General features: G+C 37.4%; 2 protein-coding genes across 3 annotated transcripts in view; both read left to right on the top strand.

Annotated features, from left to right (window-relative positions):
- LOC112044634 (hemicentin-2) overlaps positions 1 to 27,621 on the top strand; it is a 311,378-nt gene that overhangs the window by 19,884 nt on the left and 263,873 nt on the right. The window contains exon 2 of one of the 2 annotated variants that reach the window (XM_024080533.2): positions 23,526 to 23,548. The exons of the other annotated variant lie outside the window; for it this stretch is intronic. The gene's annotated coding sequence lies outside the window, so the exon portion shown is untranslated. The remainder of the gene's footprint in view (positions 1 to 23,525; positions 23,549 to 27,621) is intronic. 2 annotated transcript variants of the gene reach the window in all.
- LOC112058010 (uncharacterized) lies at positions 2,057 to 2,881 on the top strand. The gene has a single exon (XM_024098666.2). The coding sequence runs from the start codon at positions 2,057 to 2,059 to the stop codon at positions 2,879 to 2,881; it is 825 nt and encodes a 274-aa protein (XP_023954434.2).

The following is a 27,621-nucleotide window of genomic DNA, read 5'->3' as shown; positions in this document are numbered from 1 at the left end:
TTCATACCTTGTTTGCCCTCGATTGTGTCATTTCTTTGTCTCGTAATACAACTTGGCAGCGCGGTATCGAAACAATTCCCTCCAACCTTTGTGTCAGTCAGTCAAATTTTCAACATATCTCCACTCGTCTCTAAGGTCGGCCATACACTAGTCGCGAGAGCGATTCATTTAGAATTGTGTGTGAGCTTGAGAAAAGTGTGGTAAAAAGTACTTACATTTCTATAAAAAAAAAACCTGTAATGGTCGATTGTTCAGTTACTAAGCAACATTTTAATTACGTAATAGGCTAATAAGGCTATATTCTATACAAAACATTAGTATTTTTGGTCTGACAGAAAATAATTACATTTTTTTTAATTAATATTTTTAAATCAAACTGTCATTACTATAAAAACTACTGTTTTTTAAGCGCAAATTAATAGTTCGAACGTAATATGTTATGGACAGGACTTTAAAAGTTTTCATTTAGCCCTTTGGTAAATTGTTCACTACTGAACTTTTGCTAATAAAACTGCTCAAATTAAAAAAAAATTAAAATAAAATATATTTTGTGTATTTAGCCGTCTGCGTCAAAAGGAGGGTGATGTTTTATTTCTAATTATTTTTTGGCCATAGGCAAGCGAAGATGAATTTATGCTTATAGCCCACGGCGGAAAAAGAATGAAGGAAAGATTTAAAGAAAATAGATTTAAAAAAAACATTAACAGCCAGTAACATAGGCTACATTTTACCTCTGAATATATGCTTTGCGTACTTACTGTTACTGTATGCTTGTAAAAAAGTCGCTTAAGCGATTTTATTGGCCAGTGTGCGGTCACCCATAAGTAAACAAGAAAAGGTTAAGACCCGCCCCGGTGTGGGCCCATCCGTCAATATTTGCATACAGTGGGGTAATTCCGCTGTTTGCATTTTATTTTCCATCTACGCGAAATGAAGATTTCTCCTGGCCCGTATTTGTCTTCCTCAATCTAAGTAATACGTACTATTTTTCTTGTCTATATTTTTAGAAAATAGTGTTTGCTATTTTTATAAACTGATACACGTTTCATCTATGATATCACTTACTTATACGTGTATAATATTATATTTTTAGTTTAGTTTAGTTTTTCTCTCTACCACGCGATGGACCCGGCACCTGCACGGTGAATCCATGGAATGCTAAGATATTCGTCTCTGTGGCAATATTTTCAAAAATATATTTACAAGTGGCAACACGCATAATATCGCGAAGTTCTGTGCATCTTTTGACTTTTGATTCTATCAAATATCACTAATTATTCTGAAACTACTTTGTCTTACTTTTAAACGATAAACTTTTCTTTCGCTGTTAATTTTGACTCTCTATAATTATAGGTATCTACGCTATTCTTTACCCGTTGCTTAAAATATCGTCAAAAAGTCCTGATGTCTCCTAAAATTGTCTGATTACAATGATTATCGGTAAAAAGGGTTTGAAGTAGTAGGCAGTTTGAATCTAAGGTATATCAAAATGTACATATTATTAATAAGTGTATAAGATATAATGACGCAGCGACACGCGACTAATCGCTTATTTTGCATCTATGAGAGAACTTGTAGTGGCCTACATGCATACCTACGACTACGACGACTACTACATATGGCGCATACACGTCCGTTCGCCGAGGCACGCTGCCGCAGACTGAGCGATAGCTCGTCGTGCGCCGAGATATATATGTAGCACCTCGTTGATCGCTGTTTCCAATAGACGACATCTCTGCGTGGAGTTTTAGGTTGGACTGAAGCCGCGGCCGCATACGAAGCAGTTTTATATCACGCAGCGAAAAACCTGTTCCGCGTGATTGGTCAATTGTGGTTTTATTACTAACGTGTGTTCGCAGATTTGTATTGCTAAAATTGTAAATATTAATAAGACGAAAATACATTCGATATTGCATTTCCATACGATAAATCGCCTTTTATTTCAAGCTCTCTAACCTACTAGTAAAAACCTTACAGTGGTGACACCGACGTGAGTGAAAAAAATACAAAAAAAATAAGAAAAAAATATAAAAAAAAAAAAAAAAAAATTAAAAAAATGGAGTCAGAACACTCAGGCACCCAGAGAGAGCAAGACATCGAGTTAGTCTCCATCAAGTCGAGATTACCACAGTTTTGGCGCGATAAGCCTAGGCTATGGTTCGCGCAGTTCGAAACTATTACTGCCAACCAAAAGCTTAGCGATGAGGCGAAGTTTGGACTTGTCGTCGCGCAACTGGACAAGATGGACATCGAGCAAATTGGTGATATCATCCTGTCACCAGCCAACACGGGCAGATACGAGGCCCTAAAGAAAAGATTGCTGTCTGTCTATGAAGAGTCAGAAAATAAACAACTACAGAAACTACTCAATGAAGTTGAACTCGGCGACCAGCGACCTTCACAACTGCTACGACGGATGCGAGATCTGGGCCGCGACAAGATTCCGGAGGACACACTGCGGATGCTGTGGATCAGCCACCTCCCACCGGCAACACGCGCCGTACTAGCAGTGAGCCCAGAATCAAAATTAGACTCGCTAGCGGCTATGGCGGACAAAATGGATGAACATACGAAGGAGATACAATCTGTTTGTTCCTGTAGTCACGGAAGCGTCACATCTCCGAAACCTACGTCATCAAACGAGAGGATCATAGAAATGATCGAGTCGCTGACGAAGGAAGTAAACGAGCTGAAGATGGAAAGAGCGAGAGGCAACTATCGTCAACCATATACTCATCGCCGACGGTCGAGATCCCGGTCAAGGTCAGCAAATCCAGAGTCGGCCGTATGTTACTTTCATCGCAAGTTTGGAAAGGACGCCTTCAAATGCAGAAAACCGTGCAATTTCGCAAAGAGGACCGGCCAGAGACAGGAAAACTAGGAGAGACTTTGGCTGCGACGGGAGCCGAGGTCAATGAAATGTTAACACACCGTCGCTTATTCATCAAGGAAAAGACCACTGGACTCAGCTTTCTCATCGACACCGGCGCGAACGTGAGCGTACTCCCGGCAAGAAATGCAAACAAAAAGAAATTGAAGCAAGTGGACTATTTGTACGCCGCAAACGGGACGTCTATTCCTTCCTACGGCGAGCGCATTATGAAGTTGGACATCGGGCTACGAAGACCTTACATATGCAACTTCGTGATAGCTGCAGTCACTCGACCGATACTGGGCGCTGATTTCTTGCACAAACACCAGCTGACAGTCGACATTCATGGGAGAAGACTGATTGACAAACAAACTGGTCTATCTGTCACCGGTTACGTCACGCCTACAACGGAGCACAGCATCAACACGGTGAACAATCAACAACCGTACCACGATCTGCTTGCAAAGTATCCGGACATCACTCGACCAACGCTCAAGCTCTGTCACAGCGAGGTAGAACATCACATAGAGACGACGGGACCACCGTTATACTCCAAGGCTCTACCTCCACACAAGTACAAGGCGGCGAAAGAAGAGTTCCAGACGATGATCGAGCAAGGAATATGCAGACCGTCTAACAGTCCTTGGGCGAGTCCGCTGCATCTTGTACTGAAGAAGGATGGCACCTATAGAGCATGTGGAGATTATCGCCGGCTGAACGCGGTTACAGTTCCAGATCGGTACCCGATACCAAGACTTCACGACTTCACGTACAATCTACTGGGCAAGAAAATTTTCTCCACCATCGACCTGAAGAAAGCATACTACCAAGTAAGAAACCGTGAAGAAGATATACCTAGAACAGCTGTCATTTCGCCATTCGGGTTATTTGAGTTCACCAGATGCTGCTTTGGATTAAGAAACGCCGGGCAGACATTCCAACGGCACATCGACAACGTACTGAGAGGACTTCCTGTTTTTCCATTCGTCGATGACATACTGGTTGCATCAGAATCCGAAGAGCTGCACAGAAAAGAGCTAGAAGAGGTATTTAAACGACTCAGCGACAACGGATTACAAATTAACGTCGCTAAGTGCATCTTCGGCCAGCCGAAACTCGACTTTTTGGGTTATACAATATCATCCCAAGGAATTAAACCAACCGACGAGAAGATAAAGGCCATCACAGATTATCCTCGGCCGCAAACAATCCAGCAACTTCGACGTTTTCTCGGCATGATGAATTTTTATCGAGAAAATATTCCACACGCCGCAGAACATCAGAAGGAGTTGAACGCGTATCTCAAATACTCGAAGAAAAACGACAAGACAACCATACAATGGAGCGAGATAGCAATAGAGGCATTCAATAAGTGCAAGGAAGACATATCAAATGCTGCAACTCTGTCTTACCCATCATCGAGTTTGCCGTTCGCTTTGTTTACTGATGCATCTGAGACCTGCGCTGGAGCCGTACTTCAACAGAAAATTGGAAATAAATGGAGGCCTTTGGGTTTTTTCTCTAAGAAGTTTAACGAAGCCCAAAAGAAATATAGCACATATGATAGAGAAATGCTATCAATTTATATGGCTGTACGTCACTTCCGCCGGATGTTTGAAGGCCGTGACGTCACCGTCTACTCGGATCACAAACCCCTGATTCACGCACTGAGTTCAATCAGCAAGAACGAAACACCGCGCCGGACAAGATATTTGGAGTACATCGGCCAATTCGTTTCCAGCATCAAACACATCGCTGGAAAAGACAACATCGTGGCTGACGCACTATCCAGAGTGGATACAATAACGTGCCCATCACCGATAAACTACGAAGACTTATCTGGAGCTCAAACCCACGACGCAGAATTAAAGAAAATAATGCTGAGTGACAGATATCAAGTCAGACGTATAACACCGCCAGGCACGACAACAACAATCGCTTGCGAAATGTCTACAGGCTCTGCTCGTCCGTTTCTACCACCGGAGTTCAGACGCCAGGCTTTCCAAGCGATTCATGAACTCAATCATCCCGGCGTAAGAGCGACGAGACGATTATTAACGACGCGTTACTTCTGGCTAACAATGAAGAAAGACATCACTGAATGGGCAAGAAGTTGTGAACAATGCCAGCGAGTAAAAGTACAGAGGCATACTAAAGCACCGATATGCAGTTATACGCCTGTAGGACGTCTAGAACACCTAAATCTAGATATTGTAGGTCCTTTTCCGGTGTCAAACAACTGCCGGTATTTAATCACCATGATCGACAGGGCAACGAAATGGCCAGAGGCGCAGCCAGTTGAAGACATCACAGCTGAAAAAGTCGCAAATGTAGTATACGACGTATGGATTGCGCGCTTTGGATGCCCAGTGACCATCACGACCGACCGCGGCAGGCAGTTCGAGTCCGAAGTGTTCACCAAGCTAATGCATCGCATGGGAATAAAGAAAACACGAACTACGGCGTACCACCCGCAGTGTAACGGTATCATCGAGCGCTGGCACCGCACGCTGAAAACATCACTCGCCGCGCGACTCAATTCTACGAACTGGACGAATGAAATACCTACCGTATTACTCGGCCTACGCGCAGCATACAAAGAAGACATCGGAGCTAGTACGGCCGAGCTCTTGTATGGAAAAACACTACGCCTTCCCGGAGAATTCTACGGCGAACCTGTTACAGTACACAGCCAGTCGTCTCAGTTTTTGAACAATCTGAGTGAAGCTATGAAGAAAGCGCAGATGCAACGAGAACACAACACGCAGCGATCATTCATTCCCAGTGACTTAAAGACGTGCACACATGTATACGTACGCAATGACGCAGTGCGCAAACCTCTCACGGCTACCTACAGCGGACCGTTCAAAATCATCGAGCGCCATAATAAGTACTTCCAAGTGCAACTAGAAAATCGATGCACAACCGTATCGATAGATAGATTGAAACCAGCGTACACCTTCAACACGACAGAACACGAAGAGATGGAAGCACCGACGAGCTCATACAAGGTCACCAGGTCGGGAAGAATTTCAAAACCACCTGTGCGCTTCGCTGAGGGCGGAGTAATGTAGTGGCCTACATGCATACCTACGACTACGACGACTACTACATATGGCGCATACACGTCCGTTCGCCGAGGCACGCTGCCGCAGACTGAGCGATAGCTCGTCGTGCGCCGAGATATATATGTAGCACCTCGTTGATCGCTGTTTCCAATAGACGACATCTCTGCGTGGAGTTTTAGGTTGGACTGAAGCCGCGGCCGCATACGAAGCAGTTTTATATCACGCAGCGAAAAACCTGTTCCGCGTGATTGGTCAATTGTGGTTTTATTACTAACGTGTGTTCGCAGATTTGTATTGCTAAAATTGTAAATATTAATAAGACGAAAATACATTCGATATTGCATTTCCATACGATAAATCGCCTTTTATTTCAAGCTCTCTAACCTACTAGTAAAAACCTTACAAACTTGTTGACGCCGCGCGGTTTTACCCTCGTGGTTCCCGTTTCCGTAGGATAATGGGGATTATATATACCTTGCTCGATATATGGTCTCTCTAACACACAAAGAATTTTTCAAATCGGACCAGTAGTTCCTAAGATTAGCGCGTTCAATCAAACTCTTCAGCTTTATAATATTAGTATAGATTTACATTTTACTAGAACTTAATAAATATTTACTTCGTTTCAATTCAGCGCCAATGTGAACAGAGCCTAACAGTTGCCACTCTCGAAATATTTAAGCCGGTGCTTCTGTGAGATCTTGAGCGTAATGCCAAAAAAATTAATGTCATCTTGAAACATCTTAACCCGGTCTTTTTAGCTCTACTAACGCTAACTTTAATGTTATACTTAGTTAAGTACCTAAATGTGAGTTTGTGCGTTTGAATGTTTGCCTATGATGTTTCTTCCTACTAATATTATAAACGCGAAAGTTTCTAATGATGTTTGGATGTTTGTTTCTCTTTAACGCCGCTACTACTGAAGCGATTTGGCTAATATTTGGAATGAAAATATATTTCACTATAGATTAACACATAGGCTACTTTTTATCCCGAAAAAATCCATGGTTACCCGAGATTTGGGAAAACTGATGAATTTAATGATATGAATGTTTATAACCTAACTGACCGAATAACATGAAATTTAAGTTGGATGGATGCATGGATTAACACGTACTTTTTATCCCGGAAAAATCCATAGTTCCCGAGGGATTTGTGAAAAACTCCACACGACGAAGTCGCGAGCGTTCGCTAGTTTTAGTTAATCTTCAAAACTTCTATGCCTAAAGATTTTCTTACGATATAATATGTATAGATTAGGCTGATTAGAACATAATTAATCTAATATTATGCAATAAAATACTCTGTAGAAACCTGCTTACTCCCAAAGCCATGATCCAAACTCGGTACTTACGAGTCTATGGTAGCCGGATAAGTTGACAAAAAATCGGCTTTTATTAAATTCCTACTCCCACCTTACACCTACCCTACCCTACCCTAATCCCACGCTACACCTAACTTACCCCACCCCTACCTACCCAAGCTACCCCTACCAATCCCTACCCTTACTCTACTCATACCCTACCCCTACAATACCTCTACCCTACCCCTACTCATACCCTACCCTACCCCTACACTACCCCTACCCTACTCTACCTCTACCCTTACCCTATCCGTACCCTAAAAAACAAAATTTAGTAAAAACCATCTTCGTTCAAAACCCACGACTGACGACGATGCACCTCACTTCCACGCACGCACGATTTCACACCCGCGCAGTTTTTCCCCCATCGCCCGCATATCATGGGAGTGTCATATCAACGAACTATGCACTAACACATTTTATACCTTCATTTTTATATTATAGACGAAGCTCGGCCCATCGCCGACTCTTAGACCATTAAGGTCGATTGTCAAGTACCTGAATGTGATTCATCAAAATATTTTTTATGTCATAATCACGTTAACCGTGAATAAGTGCAAAACTTTCTAGTGTTATTTGCTTTCTCTAAGCACACCTACAGTACAAACGGTAGCTCAAACTTACTACTAACAATATGTCACTCGTATACAATAGAAATTAAGGTCCATATTTGCTTATTTGTGGTAATAATGTTCATTGTATGTTACTTTTATATAGACTAGGAGCTAGTGTACGGTTTTCTCAAGTATTTTAACTATTCTTCTCAATAATTTTAGCCTAAATTGCATAAAATATGTCCTGGACTAAACTTTGGTTAGTGTAAAATAAGTTACCAAGTTATCAATCCGTTGCTGTTGCTAGCTATATGTTATTTTTTCCAATAAGACTGAAGACTTTTGAAAATCTATAGCACAGCATTTTCGCTTACCTTGTTATAGGGGAAAGAAGAATCGTTTTATAAAATAGAAGGACGTTAGATTGGTTTAAATTAAAACTGTTTTCAATACAATTGCTCATTTTATCCATTTTGTCTGTTTATGTAAAAAAAATCATATATGGAAACGAACAACCATACGACATTTATGTAGCTATGTATCTTTTTTACATAATACGGTAAACCTGATGAACGTTGGGTCAAGGTGCTAGTATGATAACTTCATCCAGGAGTTGCAGGTGACAGGCGAAGTAAGACGACAGAAGAAGGTTGCGTTTGGAAGTCCCAAAATGCAGGTGTCTATGCAGTAGAGACGTACTACCAAGCGATTTAGCGTTCCGGTACGATGTCGTGTAAATACCAAAAGGGATGTGGATGTCATCCTCCTAACAAGTTAGTCCTCTTCAATCTTAGATTGCATCATAACTTACCATCAGGTGAGATTGTAGTCAAGCAAATGACCATCGGCAGATGAAACGACGAAGATGACTGTTTTCGTTTTAATTTATGACAGTTGTCTCTTAGACTATAATATTCAACTCAATGCAAGGCCTTTTGACATTCGTCATAATGATGTGGGGGCGGAAATCGAGTGTGGAATAATGAGAGAGACTTTTTGTAGTGGCGTGTTTCTTGTGTTTCTGATTACGCGCTAAATTCGTATTGTGAGTCGGCGGCGAATTTCGTTCAAGTCGTTAGTAGGTACTGAGGTTCGCTTCGTTACGACGATGTTCAAGCTTTTTCTTTTTCTTGTTCGTAAATAGTTTATTTTTTTTGTATTAAAATGACAAATCTATAATAGAGTTATAGATTATATTCATTATCCTTACTCATACTTATTACCAACTAGCGGACGCCCGCGACTTCGTCCGCGATTCAATTTTTCACAAACCCTGCGGGAACCATGGATTATTGTGGGATTCAAAGTATCCTATGTGTTGATCCAGAGTAAAATCTATTTCCATTCCAAATTTTAGTCAAATCGCTTCAGTAGTAGCTGCGTTAAAGAGTAAGAAACATCCAAACAAAGATCCAAACAAACACCCATGCAAACTTTCGCATTTATAATATTAGTAAGTTAGCCCTTGACTTCAATCTCACCTGGTGGTAAGAAGCAGTCTAAGATAGAAGTGGGTTAACTTGATAAGAGAAGAACGAAAAGCCACATACCTTTCGGTTTCTACACGACATCGTACCAGAACGTAAATCGCTTGGCGGTTCGTCTTTGCGTATTGTGCTAACTAGTCAAGGCCAAAGCCTCCCACCAGCCAGACTTGGACCAATTAAGAAAATCTCCCACTGAACCTACCACATATCTATTTTTATCTCTAATCCTCTGAGTCATCTCTGTTTTGTTATCACATTATTTTTGTTATTGTTGGCTTTACAAAAATGAAAATTGGTTTTTATTGTTTTTCATTCAGTGTACTGTTGTCACAAGCGCGCAGTTTATCGTTTTCATATCCGATTAATATTGCTTAGGCGTATGGGGAACTCGTAACAAATGGTATTATGTAATGAATATGGGATTTACAAATAATTTATAACTTTTATTACATTGAATAAATTTTATGTGAGTCATGTAGGTATAGGTATATTTATATTTTTTTAATATTTATAAGTTAATTATTGATTGGCCACTTTGCACCGTAAAGCGCGGTATTGGTCGACCCTACTACACAGATTATAACAAAATGTTTAGCACGGATACGTTTGTGGCACAAGACCTTGGTGTCTAGAATTTCCTTAAAGGAGGTTTATTAACAGTTATAGTGGACGATTGGCTAATTTTAGTGATGATAATTACATAAAAACCTTTATTTATTCATATGTTTAACGAGTAGGTAACAAACGAATAGTCAAAAAAAAAATTTGTTCAGTCGATCATATAATTTAACTGTAGGCATTTTTAACTCAAAATAAAGAGTCTAAACGTTGCAAAATACTTTCAAGTCTCACGGGATCTTGCTCTACAGTAGGAACACAGTCGCTAACTTTGCCTTTGCAATATAGTGCCCATAAATTAGATAGTCCCATTATTACGAATATAAGCCTTCATTGCGCGTACCATCTTAATTGAAATCATGGCTAAACTATAGCGATTAGCATTTGAATCTGTTGGTCGCGCGTTTTGGACCCCTATTAATTAGGGGTAAGGGCGCGATTAAAAGGTAATTGCGCTTCGCCGGGGCTTAGCCGGGGTTTAGTTTTGTGTCATCCCCTTTACGCGTAGTCGTGTGTTACATACGGGGATTAGAACAATTAGGCGTTCCACAAACGTAGAAACTTTTGTGGAACACAACAATTGGTAGCGAATCTTACTTAATATATCGAGTATAGACGCAAAAGCTTATAATGGCAGTTGAATGTATTGTTTTTTTAATATATTACGGAGAGACGTACATCTTAGCATTCTATAGATTCACCATGCGGGTGCCGCGCCGGGTCAATCGTTTGACAGAGAAAACGCCGAGCAGAGCCCGGGTATGGGGTTAAAGAGCTCCTTTATGACATGTCAACCTTCTTTGCCCAGCCAGATTTGGTACGTTTCTACTAGATCAGTTTTAGATTAGATAGATAGAGAGGTTGCTGGTATGCCTTTCGCATTTACTTCTGCCGCATATACACTAACCACATAACTCAAAAGTTTACAGCCTTTTTATCTCACTACTACTGATGCACATAAAATAACTGGTAAACACAAATTAAAGCCTATGTCAAATGTTGACGGTTGTGCTTTTAACAGAGTAACAAACAGGTGCGTAGTTTGACGGTAGTTTTTAACATCAATAACATAACTTACTTACGAGTACTTTTTCCGTTATGAATAAAAGAATGTTCCCGTACATCTTCTGTGAACTTTATCATTGTCGCGCGTTGTGTGACACATTTATCCCATTGCCCAAAACGGTAAATCCACGGCAATAAAGGTATGTAATTAAAAACCGATAAAACGCAAATATGTTTGCGTCGGCGTCGGCTTAATTTAATTCGCGCTTTATTGATATTCGCATCGCGTTCCGTTCGGGAAACGCTTTAGAAACGTTTTTTCACCGGTGTCTGTTACAAGAAACTGGCGTTTTTCTATCCAGACTTTCGGAATATGTTTTGGTATAATCGCATTCGGTTTCCTCGTCTTTGAGAGCCCTAAAAAAGTTTTGTAAGTAACTTTTGGCTATGTTAGGAGTCTCTCTGAAGTACAAATCGGCAACGAGGAAATCTGTAGGAGAATGAAATTAACCGACGTAGCCCAAAGGAAGTGTTATACTTTGTAAATCATATATTAACAAAGTCTAGCAGTTTTTATAAAATTTTAAATTGCAGCATCATTTTCATCCGCCTGTTCTAACGGACCTCTAATTTTTTTTTGCTGAAAAGATGAAAGCGGGCTGACTTGTTAGGAGTAGGATGAAATCCACACTTCTTTCGGTTTCTACACGACATCTTATCGGAACGTTAAATTGCATGGTGGTACGTATTTGCCGGTAGAGTGGTGACTAGCCACACCCGAAGCCTCCCAAAATTATCAGCGAGTTACATCCACAGGTACAGGAATTTCATAGGTAAAACTGAAGGAGTACAAAAAACGCCATACATGCCGTCTTCTTATGGTTTACACCATGCGAACCATACCCGAGCATCGCGGGTTGGGATTTTTATTGTATATTAATTTGTAGCAGAAAAGGCTCCAATATTTCAGCTCGAACGTTACCCAGGTTGATAATGCAGGCTAATTAAAATTTATTAACTTTAAATAACGACGTTTTAACTATAAATATACGGCGGCGCTTTTAAAATATGCACAACTTTTGTGTAACAAATTTATCACGAACTTTTCGTGAGTTACATTCATAAATAAAATGAGTTCAGAATTATTTACTTGCGCGAATAATAATTTATCTAGTCAACTCTTTGTTATTTCTATTATAATTTAACCCTATTATAATTTTAATAATAAGTACGTTCATGATAAATTGTCAGCAATTATTTAATATTACGCCGCTACTACTGAAGCGATTTGGTTGTTTGGAATGGAAATAGATTTTACTCTAGATTAACACATAGGCTACTTTTTATCACGAAAAAATCCATGGTTTCCCGAGATTTGCGATAACTGATGATTTTGATGATATGAATGTTTGTTACTCTTTCACGCATCGACTACTGAACCAAATTAGCTGTTTGGTATTAAGATATATTATAGCATGGATTAACACATAGGCTACTTTTTATCCTGGAAAAATCCATGGTTCCCGAGGCATTTGTAAAAAACTAAAGTCCACGCGGCCGAAGTCGCGGGTATTCGCTAGTTATTAATATTTGTGATTAACATACTTTTCATTATATTATAGGACTCAAAGGTGATTATAAAAATAAGAAAACTAATGTCGAACAAAGGTTATGATTCACAACACTTGACAGGATGGCAGAGAATGACCTTGAGTGGAGTCACGTACTTGTGAACGATGTGTGTAGGGTTAAAGGTACCTTTGACTGTATACAAACACTCCCCTTTTCCACTCAAGTCACTCTCCTCGCCTATCTTAAGTAACCCATAAAGAATTACACAACAAGAGATGTGGACGGCTCGAACGCCACGAGCACACTGAAGCCAACACGAGATCGAGCGACGCCATATCCGTCACAGACTACTATTTCCAACACTAAACGGCGATAACATTTATGTATTATAACACATGATATGACCTCTGTCTTCGATTCGGAGGGAGTAGGTTCGAATCCGGTTCTGGGCATGAAATACTTTAATAGCTCACTTTTCTTATTCTACCTCTTGTTATTTAAGCCATCAATACTTTAGGCACATCGTTCACATATATTGAGGTAATGTACCACCAACTTTTCAGTCATGGGCATTTTGAGAAATGTGATATTTACATTTTCCCAATTTCTCTACATGTGTGAAATCCACATTGAGCCAGCGTGGTGAATTATAAAACTCACTCTCATTCTGAGAAGAAACTCGTGCTCAACTGTGAGCCGAATATATCTTTAAATAATACATATAGTATTTACTTTAATAAAATATTCTTATTTTATTTACATAATCATCAATATTGTTTAATTGCTATTAAAAGCAATGAAACTTTTTAGCAATGAAATACGTTAATTGTTTTAATATGTTGTTTGTTATCTACATCATGGTTTATTATTTTAATGAACTAGAGAATAAGTATGGCGTTTATAGGTACTTCCCCGGACTACTAGTTCTACTATCTACTAAAGAAAAATTTAGTTGAAGGTTAAGTTACAAGGGACGGTTGACTTTGCATTTTTTAAATAATATCATTCAATTTTCCCCTAAAGTCTCTCATCCATGCAGGGCCGCATATCTCGTCATAGCTATTTACAGACAAAGCGCTATGTAGTAAATAAGGGGCCTAACACTGTGAATTCTGTCCTCAGATAAGGCTGACAACACATTTGTATTATATTCGTTTTACTATGCCGTTTTATAGGATACATCTATAAAATATGCCAATTTATAGGATAGGAACATCGTATCCAGTAATGACGGATACGTTGAACGTTATACGTATATACATGGAGAATAGTCTCCGTGTATTCGGTACACAGGTATGAACGCGCTCTTAGATCGCATTACTGCTTTGCGTCAGGTGTAAATAGTGAATCATCAATGGTCAAGTGCAAGCCTATCTTTTGTAAAAAAAATATGTAAAATAATAATTTGTTCTTACAATTTTTAGAATTTAAACTAATGTGAGTGTTATTCATATTAATTGATTATGAAACACGGCTAAAACTCACGTGATATTAGGTCGGAGTATGCCCGACAATATGCAAGAACCAGCTCATGACTAAGGGCCCCGTATGGGTTCGACACTAGTCGAGCGCGCTGCGCGCTCTTAACTCAGTAGCGCTACTGAATAGTGTGCGGCCGGTCTAAGAAACCCTCCACCATTACCCGGGGGGCGGATAAGCCCACTTTGGAACAAGATACGGCACAAAAGGGTAGCCATCAACATTCTGATGCCGTCAGAACCCATATTTATCATTTTCCGTAAAATTTTCACTCAAAACGGCATATTAGTTGGTGTGGTACAAGTTAAAAGATTTATACAATTTATTCTAATTGGTTATTATTACGAATAATTATTTACGTTATTAATTATACAGGCTGCTCGGGAGTATCCTACTAATATTATAAAGGCGAAAGTTTGTGTGTAAGTGTGAAAGTGTGTTAGTGTGTTAGTATGTAAGTATGTAAGTATCTTTGTTCCTCTTTTACGCTGCGACTACTAAAGCGATTTGGCTAAAATTTGAAATGGAAATAGATTTTACTCTGAATTGACACATAAGCTACTTTTCATCCCGAACAAATCCATGGTTTCCGTGAAAAACTGAATTCCACGCGGACGGAGCGTCCGCTAGTTTCCCATAACTTTAAGGTTTTGACGTGTCTATTTATACTGCCTAACTAATATTTTTTTTAGTAAAAAATTTTATGTATTTCTATAATTCCGACTATCCATGTAACGTAACACACGCCTTTATCTATCCTTGCATTTTAAAATACGCTCTTGGCTACGTCATAATTATAAGGATGCGTTTAATTGTATTTACTTAAATGATAAGAAATGAAATGTGCCATATCGCATGTGTCGCATTGGTTCACTGTTAACAACTTACTTTTAAATGCAAAGAAAACTAAATGTATTGAGTTTTCATTACCAAATGTTATAAAATTAGATAAGTCTATAATGATCAATGGTGAAACACTAGAAATAGAGAATTCCACAGTTTTCCTGGGAGTGACCTTGGATTCTAAACTTCAGTGGGGTGCTCATATAGAAAAACTGTCAGGTAAACTCAGCTCAGCTGCTTTTGCAGTGAGAAAAATAAGACAGTTTACTGATGTTGATACAGCTAGACTTGTTTATTTTGCGTACTTTCACAGCGTAATGTCTTACGGTATTTTGTTGTGGGGCAAGGCTGCTGATATACATTCTATATTTGTACTTCAAAAAAGAGCAATTCGAGCAATATATCAACTAAAATCACGCGAGTCCCTTCGTCAAAAGTTTAAAGAAATAGGCATTTTAACAGTAGCCTGTCAGTATATATATAACAGTATAGTTTATGTAAGACAAAATATTAATTTGTACAAACGAAAAGGAGATCTAAACCCACGTCTTACTAGACACGGGCATAAGTTAGTTATTTCTGCATATCGTCTCCAAAGAGTTAAAAAATCTTTTGTGGGTCTGGGTGTACTCTTCTATAACAAGATCCCCAAGACTGTGATGGACTTGCCAATGCACAACTTTAAGCAATGTGTTAAAAAACATTTACTTAGTCGAGGTTACTACACTATTGATGAGTTCCTTAACGACAAAGGTGCTTGGAGGCCATTGGATCAGCTTCCACCTTCACACAGGAAATAAAACTATAAGAAATTGTAATTTAATTGTTATCAAATGTAAATTGTAATACTGTATGACTTTTTCAAAAGAGCAACTGTTGAGTTTCTTGCCGGTATCTTCTCAGCAGAACCTGCCTTCCGAACCGGTGGTAGAATCTTTACAAATAGTCAACTGACGTGTCAAAAGTGCTTGTAAACTGAGCCTACTTGAAATAAATGAATTTTGAATTTTGAATTTTGAATGTATTTACTTAACACTGGCGGACAATATAGCTTCCTACTAGCATGCCATTATCCATAATAGTACCTAATAGATATTTAATAGCTTTATTTCACTTGGAGGCTATTAAAAAGGTAAGCAAAGAACATGTCTTTAAACGTGTTGCTCATGCATCAAACTGAGGTGTAAATCATAAGCCTCGTGTGCCTATAAGGACACTGAAAACGAGGTCATTTAGACCTGTAACAAATAAAAGATAGATGTTGCATACATATTACATACAATTATTACCTATAGTCTTATTTATGTGACTGACTTATTGCCTGATTCATCACCACATTGTTGAAACTACCAAGTCTAGAAAACTGAAATTTAGATTACAGATTAATTTTATAATAATTATGTGTATAGTTTCAGTTAGCATGTTTGGTATTTCGCTTGTCTCTTGTGCCGTATTCTAGTGTATCATGTAACTCAAGTCGTTCAATATTAATTCTCTCCACGGTAATGGTTTATTTACTTCGATCGCGGTTCATTCAAATTCAAATTGCAATTACGCTTCATTCAACCACTTATGTGTTTACAAGTTATTTTGATTCAAAAGACTGTGTTACATTAATATTTTAGTCAGTTAAATTTAGCGCTTATAACGCTACATCCATGGAATGCTATGATATTCGTCTCTCTTAGCATATAGTCTATATTTCAGTAGTTTTTTCATTGAGGCTTTACTTTTTTCAAACTTTGCGTATAGCTTTGAAATATTGAGAAATTCTTTCTTTCTTTCAATGAATTCTCGGAAACAAATCTGAGTCAGTAAGTGGTATTGAAAATCTATGGTTTAGAATTAATAAATTAATATTTTTTATTAATTACGTTTTAGAGTATTGTTACGGAGGACCTTAATACTACTGTTAAAAGGTCCACTATCATTCGGCAAAATCGAGTTGTTTACAATTTGAAATAACGACCTTTTGTTATTGTTTGTGTCGAAAACAAAAACTTATAAGCATTCCCAGAATGATCTGGAATAATTGTCATCGGTATAAATAGGTACGCGCCGGACGGGACAATCGGAGCAGTGTAACTTCGGAACAAAGTGGAGTAACATCAAGTGTAATTAGCGATACAAGTGAACAATACTGAACTTGGCTACAAATTTGAAACTCGGACTATAGAGTGAAATAAAGACTCATACGAGTCACCTGGTGTTTCATTCCAAATCCTCGAATCCTAATTCGTAACAGTATATTCAATAATATGTAAATGAAAACAAATATTAAATCAGTCAATGTGAAAAGATCCTTAAATGTATAAAAAAAGAAACACCAACAAAGTTGCACGTAAAAGTCCATTAAGGGTGTCTTTTGAGATGACGGCGATAGACGAAGCATGCGTAATAACTCGTTAGTGTAGCCTTTCTTGTAAAACACAAGCGCCGTGTATAATACAGGTATCAAGCGAAATGGTTGATAGTTTACGCCTTATAACCTTAAAGACTCGCCTTTGAGGAAGGGCGTCATTCAAAGGGAAGGTAACCGGGATAATTCATAGCGAGACTTGAACGGAAATTGTTATCTTGGTGGCTTAAGCGGCTTAAAAGGGGTGTTAGTGTAGGCGAGTACGCTGTCTGCTGCACGTGTTGTGCTGCGAAAATGTGACATGGTTTAAGACGAAGTAACCACATGTATTTGCTTTGTGAAACGTTTAATGAAAGACAAACCCAATTGTCTTTACAAACCAAACTCAAACCCTAAACTCGAGATCGGGTTGGTGGATTATAGTAAATTACTGCAGCGGCCAGCAAGAGAAGCATTGTTGGACGAAGATGCGAATGTAGGCCGAGGCGAAGCCGAGGCTCACATACCTAAGTCCATCAATACGGCAGATATGATATTGCATAGTAATTTATTTGGCCGCTAAACACGACAGATATGGATTTTCATACAACTATTGCCGGCCGCTGCTCGACCAGTACAGCAAGTTCGATTTATTCCAAAGAAGGTTGTCAATATAAATTTTAAAGCCTCAATAGCTCAACGGTAAGAGCAGTCGGACTCATCACAGAAGTGTGGTGGTTCGATCCCCGCCCCGTTGGTCTATTGTCGTACCCACTCCTAGCACAGTATTTTCCGACTAGTTGGAGGGGAATGGGAATATTGGTCATATTATAAAATATATATAATGCTCAAATTTCCAAGCAAAAAAAAATGTTTTTTTTTTTTCATTTTGTTTGTATGTTTGGAAATAAAGACACCTAGGATAAAGTCTAAAAATTTTCAAATCTAAGTAATAGGTAGTTATACTTTTTAAGGCCTCAGTGGCACAGTGGTATTCGCGGTGGATTTACTGGTGGTCTTGGATTCGATCCCCAGCTGGCCCGAATAGGTTTTCTTAGTTGATTCAGGTCTGGCTGTTAGGAGACTTCGGCCGTGGCTAGTTACCATTCTACCGGCAAAGATGTACCGCCAAGCGATTTAGCGTTACGATACGATATCGTGTAGAAACCGAAAGGAGTGGGGATTATCATCCTCCTAACAAGTGAGCCCGCTTCCATCTCAGATTGCATCATTACTAAGCATCAGGTGAGATTGAATGAGGACTATAGAGGAAGGACAACGTTTGTCGGGTCAGCTAGTGCGAGATAAAACAAAGAAACAATTCTACATTGACAGGGTTATTAACCGAGTACTAATTTTCTTTCTTCCAAGTTCCAAGTGAAGTCCACCCCCGCATGATATACGGGGGGATGCGAACACTCCCTTAAGCGGAACTAGCATTAGTCCGACATCTCTTAATGGTCGTTTATTTCTATCTCACTTTTTGCGGAAACTATTTCTCATTTGAACTCTACGCGACCCGAATCCTAAATAAGTGTTGTTGGTAAAAATAATAAATAGGCTTCTATATTTTTACCTGTTAATACAAAATTCGCTGGACAGTGTGAATTAAGAATTCTCAATCTCTCTCTATCTAATATGATACAGATAGAGAAAAAACAGAGACAAATTCGTAATTCAAAATGTCGAGTTTTAAGAACATAGATACCTACTTACAAAATAGTGGAAAAGACGGACGGAAAACCGGTCTAAAACGGTCTATATAAATGGCGATTCTATTGACGCTTTAACCCCCATTCGCACGAGAGTTTTTTTAACTGACATTAAAAAAGCTTTCAAATACAACAAATGCATTCCCAAGTATATGTTTACACGACAGCGTTTTTAAAACACGACCCTTTTTATCGAGCAGTATTGCATTTAAAAATTTTGGGCGTTGGAAATAGAACTTCATTTAACATTATACTATATTTGTAACGCTTTTTTAAAGTCCGTTAAAAAAACTTAAAAAAGCGATACGTTAAAACCCTGCGTTGGCGCGTTTAATAACGTTCTTAATTTAATTTATGGTAGATTCCCAACGCTGAAAAGTGAAAATGCAACATTGCTCGATTAAAAAGCGTCGTGTTTTAAAACGTTGTTGTGTGAACGTCTACTTGTTGTATGTGGACGCTTTATTCACGTCCATTTAAAAAACTTTCGTACGAATGAGCCCTTAGTACTTACATCTATGATCATTATAACCAAATGGTTATAATGGCCCACTACAGAACTAGGCCTCCTTCGTTAAAGGAGAAATTCGTTCGTTACCCATATTCGGCTCACTGCTGAGCTCGAGCCTCCTCTCAGAATGAGAGGGATTAGGCCAATAGTCCACCACGCTGGCTCAATGCGGATTGGCAGGCTTCACACACGCAGAGAACTAAGAAAATGCTCTGGTATACAGGTTTTCTCACGATGTTTTCCTTCACCGTTTGAGTTTGTCACACAACTAATTAGTTGGAGGTGCATGCCCCGGAGGAGAAGAGATTATTGCTCTTATAACTATCACTATCACAATGGTAAAAAACCAAGATCGACTCTTTGACGTGTTTTCTAAGGCACGAGGGTGTAAGTCTAACTTTTGAACTTCGGGGCTCCTAATGAATGTTTCTCGGCAAAGAGAAGCTCAATGAATATTTCATAGTCTCAAGATTGAAACCCCTTATGATATGAACGCCAATGAACGTGATATAATATACATATAATACATACATATATATACGTATAATAAGTTAATATAAAATTACTCCGAAACCAAATAATGATCAAATTAAACCACCAACCACCAAGGCGATTAAACCGGAGTTTGATTGTCAACGTTTTCCATGCAAAGTCGCAGGCGTCCGCTAGTAGTTAAAATCAAAAAATCAAAATCAAAATTCATTTATTTCAAGTAGGCTTAATTTACAAGCACTTTTGACACGTTAGTTGACTATTTGTAAAGATTCTACCACCGGTTCGGAAGGCAGGTTCTGGTTCAGGTTAAGAAGAAGAATATAAAAATAATATATTTAAGCCTCTGTTATCCAAAAATAAGCCGACATCCAAGCCGACGAACCCATGAGCAGCAGTTAGTAACCTATAAAATACGTAGGTAATCTAAAGAGGTATTCCAAGTATTGTCGGCTACACTTTCACCTTCGCACGAGTGCCCTTTGTCATATTTTCAGGTCAGACGATACGTTGGAGGTAGGTAAGTATGTTTTATTGGACAAATCTCTTAAACCTTCGATTTGCCGTCACAATGTTTATAGATTGAGACACGGGCTCAAAGATTTTTTGGATCAGAATTTATTTCTTAACGTGTCACAACATGGATGATGCTAGCGGGTGAATAGGGTGACAATATCTTATGTTGTTTAGATATTTATCCTGTTTATTAATCTCTAAAAAAATTTAATGTTTGTTATAAGGAAAAAATCACTAGCTGCGTGGCACTGAGATGTATAAACATCACCGACTTCCTGGTGATGTTTATACATCTCAGTGCCACGGTGAGGAATTATAGGGCATAGTTAGACATCATAGTTAGTCAACAATCAACATGGGATTGGCTATCGTTTCAACTCTAATTTTACAGATGACGAGAAGTTTTTCTGCAATTCACCTTAGTTACCTTGGATATAGTAAAAAATATAAAGAAAGATTACGTTGGAAAATAGAATGGCTATGAAGAAAATGTTAATAGGACGTTCTCACACGTTTTGTGGAAAGATACATCACAATACATTAAATCTTAAAAATTTAATCACAATAATTTAAGTTGCTTGACGGGAAAAATAAACAAGCTAGTAGTTAATTATTATTAAATAGATAGACAAGCTTCCAGAAATCCACGGCTTGGTCACACTACTAAGCACCCACTGAAGGCTTAGGCGGGATTATTCGGAATTCTGCTCTTAAAAGGCCAGCAAAAGGATCCAGCCATAACAACGCTACGGATAAGTACGGCCTAGACGCATAATACCTCAGGAACAATGGTAATATATTGTAGGCGTATTTTCAGATAGAAATATAACTATTTTTATCCAACTGCCGAAGGAAGGTTGTGTTTTTTGAGGGCGTGTTATGTCGAGAAAGAAACGTTAACCCGTAACGTGTTGATCTAAGTTGTTACTGAAAAAACTACACAAAAGAAAAAGTATGTCTCAGAAACCAAAATCTTTATGTTAAGCCTTGAATTTATACATCACGGTTTTGGCAACGACTTTAAACTGATCAGTCGAAAAGTATTATAAATGTTTCGCTTTTTAGTTTATGAAGTTGGTTTTTTTATATGTATGTATGTTAAAGCTTCTTGATTTCTAAGATATTGGACAGACTAAAAAGTCGTTTAGGTTGCTATATTTGTAATAACATTTCAATCAATAATTAGGAGCAATTATTTTTAGAATAAATGTACAACTTTCTTTTACAAAATATTACGAGTAGATAGAAGATATTATATCAATCAACACGCCTACCATTACATGTACAAAAAAGTATTAAACCCGGCTAAGTAAAATAAATTAAGTAAGGGAAAATCTCACCAAGTTCAGAACTCCATTCATTAAACTCAAACGGATTACATAATGAAAAAAAAAAATTAAAAATCTTTATCACAAAAAACTTCAGCCATTAAATCCGATTATTTTAACTGTATTACCTTCGAGAAAAATTCCGCCGTGAAACAGAATAGACTACGGCTAAGAAATTGGCCATTAAGGAATTTGCATCGACTGGAGGAAGCCTTTCTATTAAAATATCGTGTTACGAAATATTTTATGTAGCGGAGAAGAAAAAAAAATATCACCGGCACAATTTACATAATGGACCCCGCTTTCAGCGTCTTCAAACTCAATGGAACTCTTGAGGGACCAGATAATGCCCTCTACATTTACAGAGCTATGGAGATAACAGATTAGTCTATGGTGTACTGGTTCTTTTAATATTATGATCTTTGATGTGGGATTACGTGCGGTTGAGAGTTGTACAGATCAGGTGGGCGTGCTTCGGACAGTTAAGCCTTCTGAAGAGGGGCCAGAGACAATGCAGGGGAGAATGGTTGACAGACAATAGCCCGATATTATTACGAGAGATTCACTATTTTATTTTATATATCTTTTTAATCCGAGCTTTTGAAGGCTGTGTAAGAATCCATAATAATCCTTCGATTATTATATTATTATTTTGTTTCAACGTTCTTTGAGTGTACTTTGTTTGAAGAGTTAACCCTTTAAGTCATTAGGGACTACACAAAATCACATTACCTACTATTGGCATTCATTTTATTTTCTTTTCGTAATAATTGACAGAATAAGTGGATGGTTATCTTCACGTAGTGGAATATAGTGGATAAATGCGACATGCCTTATTTTCACTTTTTAGTAGTGTGATATGAAATGTGGTAGATTTTCCATACAATATTCCTCTATTTCTACCCTCTCTGAGTATATAATTATATTATACACTTAAAAGCATAAGAGTCATAAAAATCAATGAAGCAATAACATTCAATATTTATAACACCGTCTTGTAAAACTATAAAACTTCTGTTATCGTGTAAAGGTCATAATATTTGCTATACCATATTAGCGGTGTTAAAAATTCTATGACATTGCGTGAACAAACCATAACCAAAATACGAATCAATAAAAAAAAAACTAAAAGCGAACTTCGGTTACCCAAACTAATTGCTTAAATTAGCTCCAGTATCATTCGAATTGTTTTCTTCTTCATGGGTTTTTCTTTTGTTGTTTTCTCTACCTTATTTTTTAGGAAAATGTGAAAAAGTTACGTTTAAATGTTCAATTATGTTGTGACGATGGGGTGAGGAAACGGGAAAATTCGATAACCGTTTATATTTAGATAATACAATTCGATACCGTGTTTAGAAATTGAATCACGTATACGTTTATTTTACATATTTGCATATCTTTTTGGGTTCTGTAGTAAAACTGTGGATATAAAATCAAAAAGCTCGCTGTACAAGAAAATGGACTTACATCGGGCTTAAGTAACGTAAAAAAGTATTTATAAAGATATTATAAATAAATACTTACTTAATAGGGCGGTTTATAAAGATATTATATTATTTATAATATCTTAATCTGTCGGGATCATGGCAAAGGTGACATTGACATGACAAGAGGTGAAAAGAAAGAATAGACTACGTTCGAAATTTGATTGTTATACTCAACGAATAGTAGGTTTTAAATCTTCGATTATAATTACAATTATATAATTAACATCATTACATGATTATATCACCGATTTGAATAAATATTGTCCTTTTTTTGTTGCAGATCTTAGGAAACGAAAAGATAATGTAAGTATTTTCTTAAGTAAATATTTTGCCATAATTTTTACTATTGTAAGCAATTGTAAGATATACGTACAGGTGTTATATAAAACAATAAGTTTAAAGTTTTACTAAGAATTAAACACTGGGTCAAAGAGGTAGTCAGACTAAATCAAATCAAATGAAAATCAAAAATCATTTATTTCAAGTAGGCTCAGTTTACAAGCACTTTTGACACGTCAATTGACTATTTGTAAAGATTCTACCACCGGTTCGAACTAGGGGAAGTTAGTGGGACCAGTGGGACCCCAGGCAAGACACTGACATCTTAAATTGCATCGTCACTTACCATAAGATGAGATTACACTCAATTGATCAATCAAAAGTTTATAACAATAAAATTTACTATCTAAAGAATTGACGAAAATTTACTTACAATAAAATCAATTGTAAGCAAATATCTGCTTTATGACCTTGACAATAAAACTGCTACATTTTATAACCCAACAGCAATATTAAATTGATCTGGGTAATGATTTGTGATGGGTGAAGAATTGATTTGATACGATATTCTATATAATAAGGCAGCGTCCACACGCCTTGATGTAAAGTTGAAATGAAAAAGAGCATTTGCAAAATCGTTATAGAAGATCTATGTCGACTTTGTATGCCCGTAGACCTCTTTAATTCGGCCCTGTCGCAAAATCCGTTCTTAGCGGACGTCTAAACAATGAACTACCTCCCTTAAAAAATTCACCTTTGTATGTTAAGGGGTTTACGATATTTCGTGATGAGTGGTCGTTCGCTTTTATGAATATAAATAATAATGATAGTTTACTAATTTGCTACATAAGATAATCTATTCCATAGATCTAAAATACAATCAATCTATTTTATAAGCTTCAGCAATGCTTAATATCCGGCATGATTAAAGCCAAAAAATAACAAAAATATATGCTCGGTAATGATATGACAATTACTCTAAGCGTAATCTGTAACGACAACGATGAGTCAACGATGACACAACGATGACTCGCAGACGATGTGATTCCGAAGCGAAGTAAGTAGACAAAGTATTACTTAAACAGTATCGCCTCTCTTATACGAAGGGAGGCCTACCACTGCATTGTTAAAAAACAAAAAATGTCAGGTATTTCAAATATATCTTTTGACTTAAAACACGACGTCAATTACTTGTCTATTTACTTTTTTGTCTACGGTAAAAGTTCAGTTTCATCAATAAATAAAATTAGAAATATTGCAATTATATTTTTATGATTTTATTTTATTTAGTGGTAGGTCTCTTTTGGGTGGCAGATAAAGAAACGTTGCGTTCGAATTAAACGTTAACGGCTTAGATGGAAAGCAATAACAATTATTTAAAGTTAATTTTGTCATGGTTCAAATCTTAAATGGTTTGTATAAAGTCATTAAGGTGTAGACGTGGGCTGTTCTTTATGTGACGTTGTATTGTTTGTGTTAATTTAATTAATTCATTTTGATTGCTTAATTATACATAGAGCCGGTTTCACCACCTTCCTAAAATTGTCAGATAGTCTAACCGTAAGTTTTGTCTCTTACTTTATGTCAAACGACTTCGAAATCGATGTAAACTTTCAACCCCTATTTCACCCTGTCTATTTATATTTTCATGCCTTATGTATAATAAATAGTCCACTAGTCTATTTTACAAAATTGTAACTCAAAACATGAACGATTTATATTAAAAAAAAACTTCAACCATTTAGGGGTAGAATTTTGAAAAAATATAAAATGACACTACTTAATTTTAATATTTTTGTTCAAATCATACCAAATGTTTACCGAATAGTTATCAATTTTTATTATTAAAATAAATGTACCAATGTTTACAAATGTAGGTATGTATACAAAGTTTCAACCCCTGTTTCACCCCCTTCTGATTTAATTTTCGCGACTAAAAGTATTTGTAATGTGCTCACTAGTTCATTCATACTAACCGAGCTTCGTCTGGTGTTCAGTCTTATAAAACCTTTTACAGGGCATAACATAACTGTATTTGACTATCCGGCAAATGTCAACGCATTTGTCACGTGACACATCCGGCAGTCATCTTAGAATTCTATAATCTCTTTGGTATAGACTGCATCCATAGACTCGTTTACTTAATAGTCTATTACTGCCTTCTACAGTCTGCATACCGTCTACTACAGTATCCTATAAACATCAACGTATTATGGTCGCAAACGTATGGTGCCACGTTTAATTTAAATCCATTCTGTAGTTTCAGCGTGATGCAGTCTACATTAAAAACGACAGACAGACAAAAAATAAAATATCGACTATATAAAAGGCATGCTTACAAAAACTTTTAAACTAAAATCATCAAAATATCTTCAATGTACACTATTTGACATGTTTTATTAAGATTAGCAGACCCAGTGCGGATTCATCTGCGTAGTTCTCGTTCTCGTGGGAATACGAGCATTAAATAACGTTTCTTTCTGTTGGTAAAAGAATTTTTAAAATCGGTTCACTAGATCCAAAGATCCCTACAACTTTCAAAGTCATTAACAATAATAAGACCTTGTTAACTTCATTAAATTGAACCATAAAGGGGTGTACACAGGAGCTAATTAGGTTAATAGCTTTACGATGACGTCCGAATTCTGTTGTACATGCTATTTTATATTTTAATCAGACAACAGCGCGGGTAAAGCATCATATTTTCTCGCGCAAGGTCACCGTATCTGGAAAGCTCTGGCAAAATATTTCCCTAGGTACCGCCGGCTGTAAGTCATGAGCTGATGGGAGTTTATAAAAAAATAATTAAATAAAATATTATAAAATAAATATTTAAATAAAAGCAGGGGTTACTTTACAGAAATTCATCTAGAAAAATTTATTGCATATTTAGGTATTTTCCACGAAAAACGGACGAGTCCTAGCGACACAATTATTAAGACCTGAAACGAACTTAAAAAAAAATATACTTAAACAATACACATCACTATCTAGCCCCAAAGTAAGCATACAGAGTAGCGTGTGTTATGGGTGCTAAGATAGTTGATATTATAATATTAATATACAATTATATACTACACATAAATACTTATATAATGTATAAATACACACAGACACTGGAAAACACCCATGTTCATCACACAAATATTTTCCAGTTGTGGGAATCGAACCCACGGCCGTGGATGCAGAAAGCAGGGTCACTACCCACTGCGCCTCGCGGCCGTCTAAACTTATATAATTCACTTCGGAATCTGAACCTCTTTAGGAATTGTTGATGCTACAGTTATTGCAAAGACACTTAGCACTTTTTGCTTTGGGTGATGTTGTCACTGTTCATAATAAACTTCCTCATCATCACTATCACTATCACTATCAGCAAATGGACTTTCACTGCTGTACATAAGCCTATTATAAGGACTTCCAAACAACACAATTTTGAGCCATATTCTGCACTTAGTCTATCTTTTATTTTTTTTAATTTTTTTTAATTCTTTACAAGTTAGCCCTTGGCTACAATCTCACCTGATGATAAGTGATGATGCAGTCTCAGATGGAAGCGGGGTAACTTGTTAGGAGGAGGATGAAAATCCACGCTCCTTTCGGTTTCTACACGACATCGTAACGGAACGCTAAATCGCTTGGCGGCGCGTCTTTGCCGGTAGGGTGGTAACTAGCCATGGCCGAACCAGCCAGACCTGGACTAATTAAGAAAATCTCAACCTGCCCAGCCGGGGATCAAACCCAGAACCTCCGTCTAGTAAATCCACCGCGCTTACCACTGCGCCACGAGGCCGTTTAAATAAATTTCCGCTTCAGCCTTCTTTAAAAAAAATACCAAATCCTCACATTTATAGTTTTACGTATCATATTATATGTATTCTCATGATTAATGATTATTTAACTATAAAATCTCCGATTGTATTAGGTAGAATTTTTTGGTTTATCATCAGACATACAAATAATCAAAATTGTTTTAGCAAACGCTTATTTTTTACACCAAACGCTATAATTACGACATGATTCTACGTTCATTACATTAATTAGTCAACGCAGGTTTAATTACGCCAAATTTTTACAACATTAATTTAGAAAACCTG

Source organism: Bicyclus anynana, chromosome 21 (genome assembly GCF_947172395.1).
Source record: "Bicyclus anynana chromosome 21, ilBicAnyn1.1, whole genome shotgun sequence".
Classification (NCBI taxonomy): Eukaryota; Metazoa; Arthropoda; class Insecta; order Lepidoptera; family Nymphalidae; genus Bicyclus; species Bicyclus anynana.
This window is presented reverse-complemented; position numbering and strand designations above follow the sequence as displayed.

Coding starts and splice junctions, on each gene's coding strand:
- LOC112058010 (XM_024098666.2), top strand. CDS start 2,057: ATGGAGTCAGAACACTCAGGCACCCAGAGAGAGCAAGACATCGAGTTA.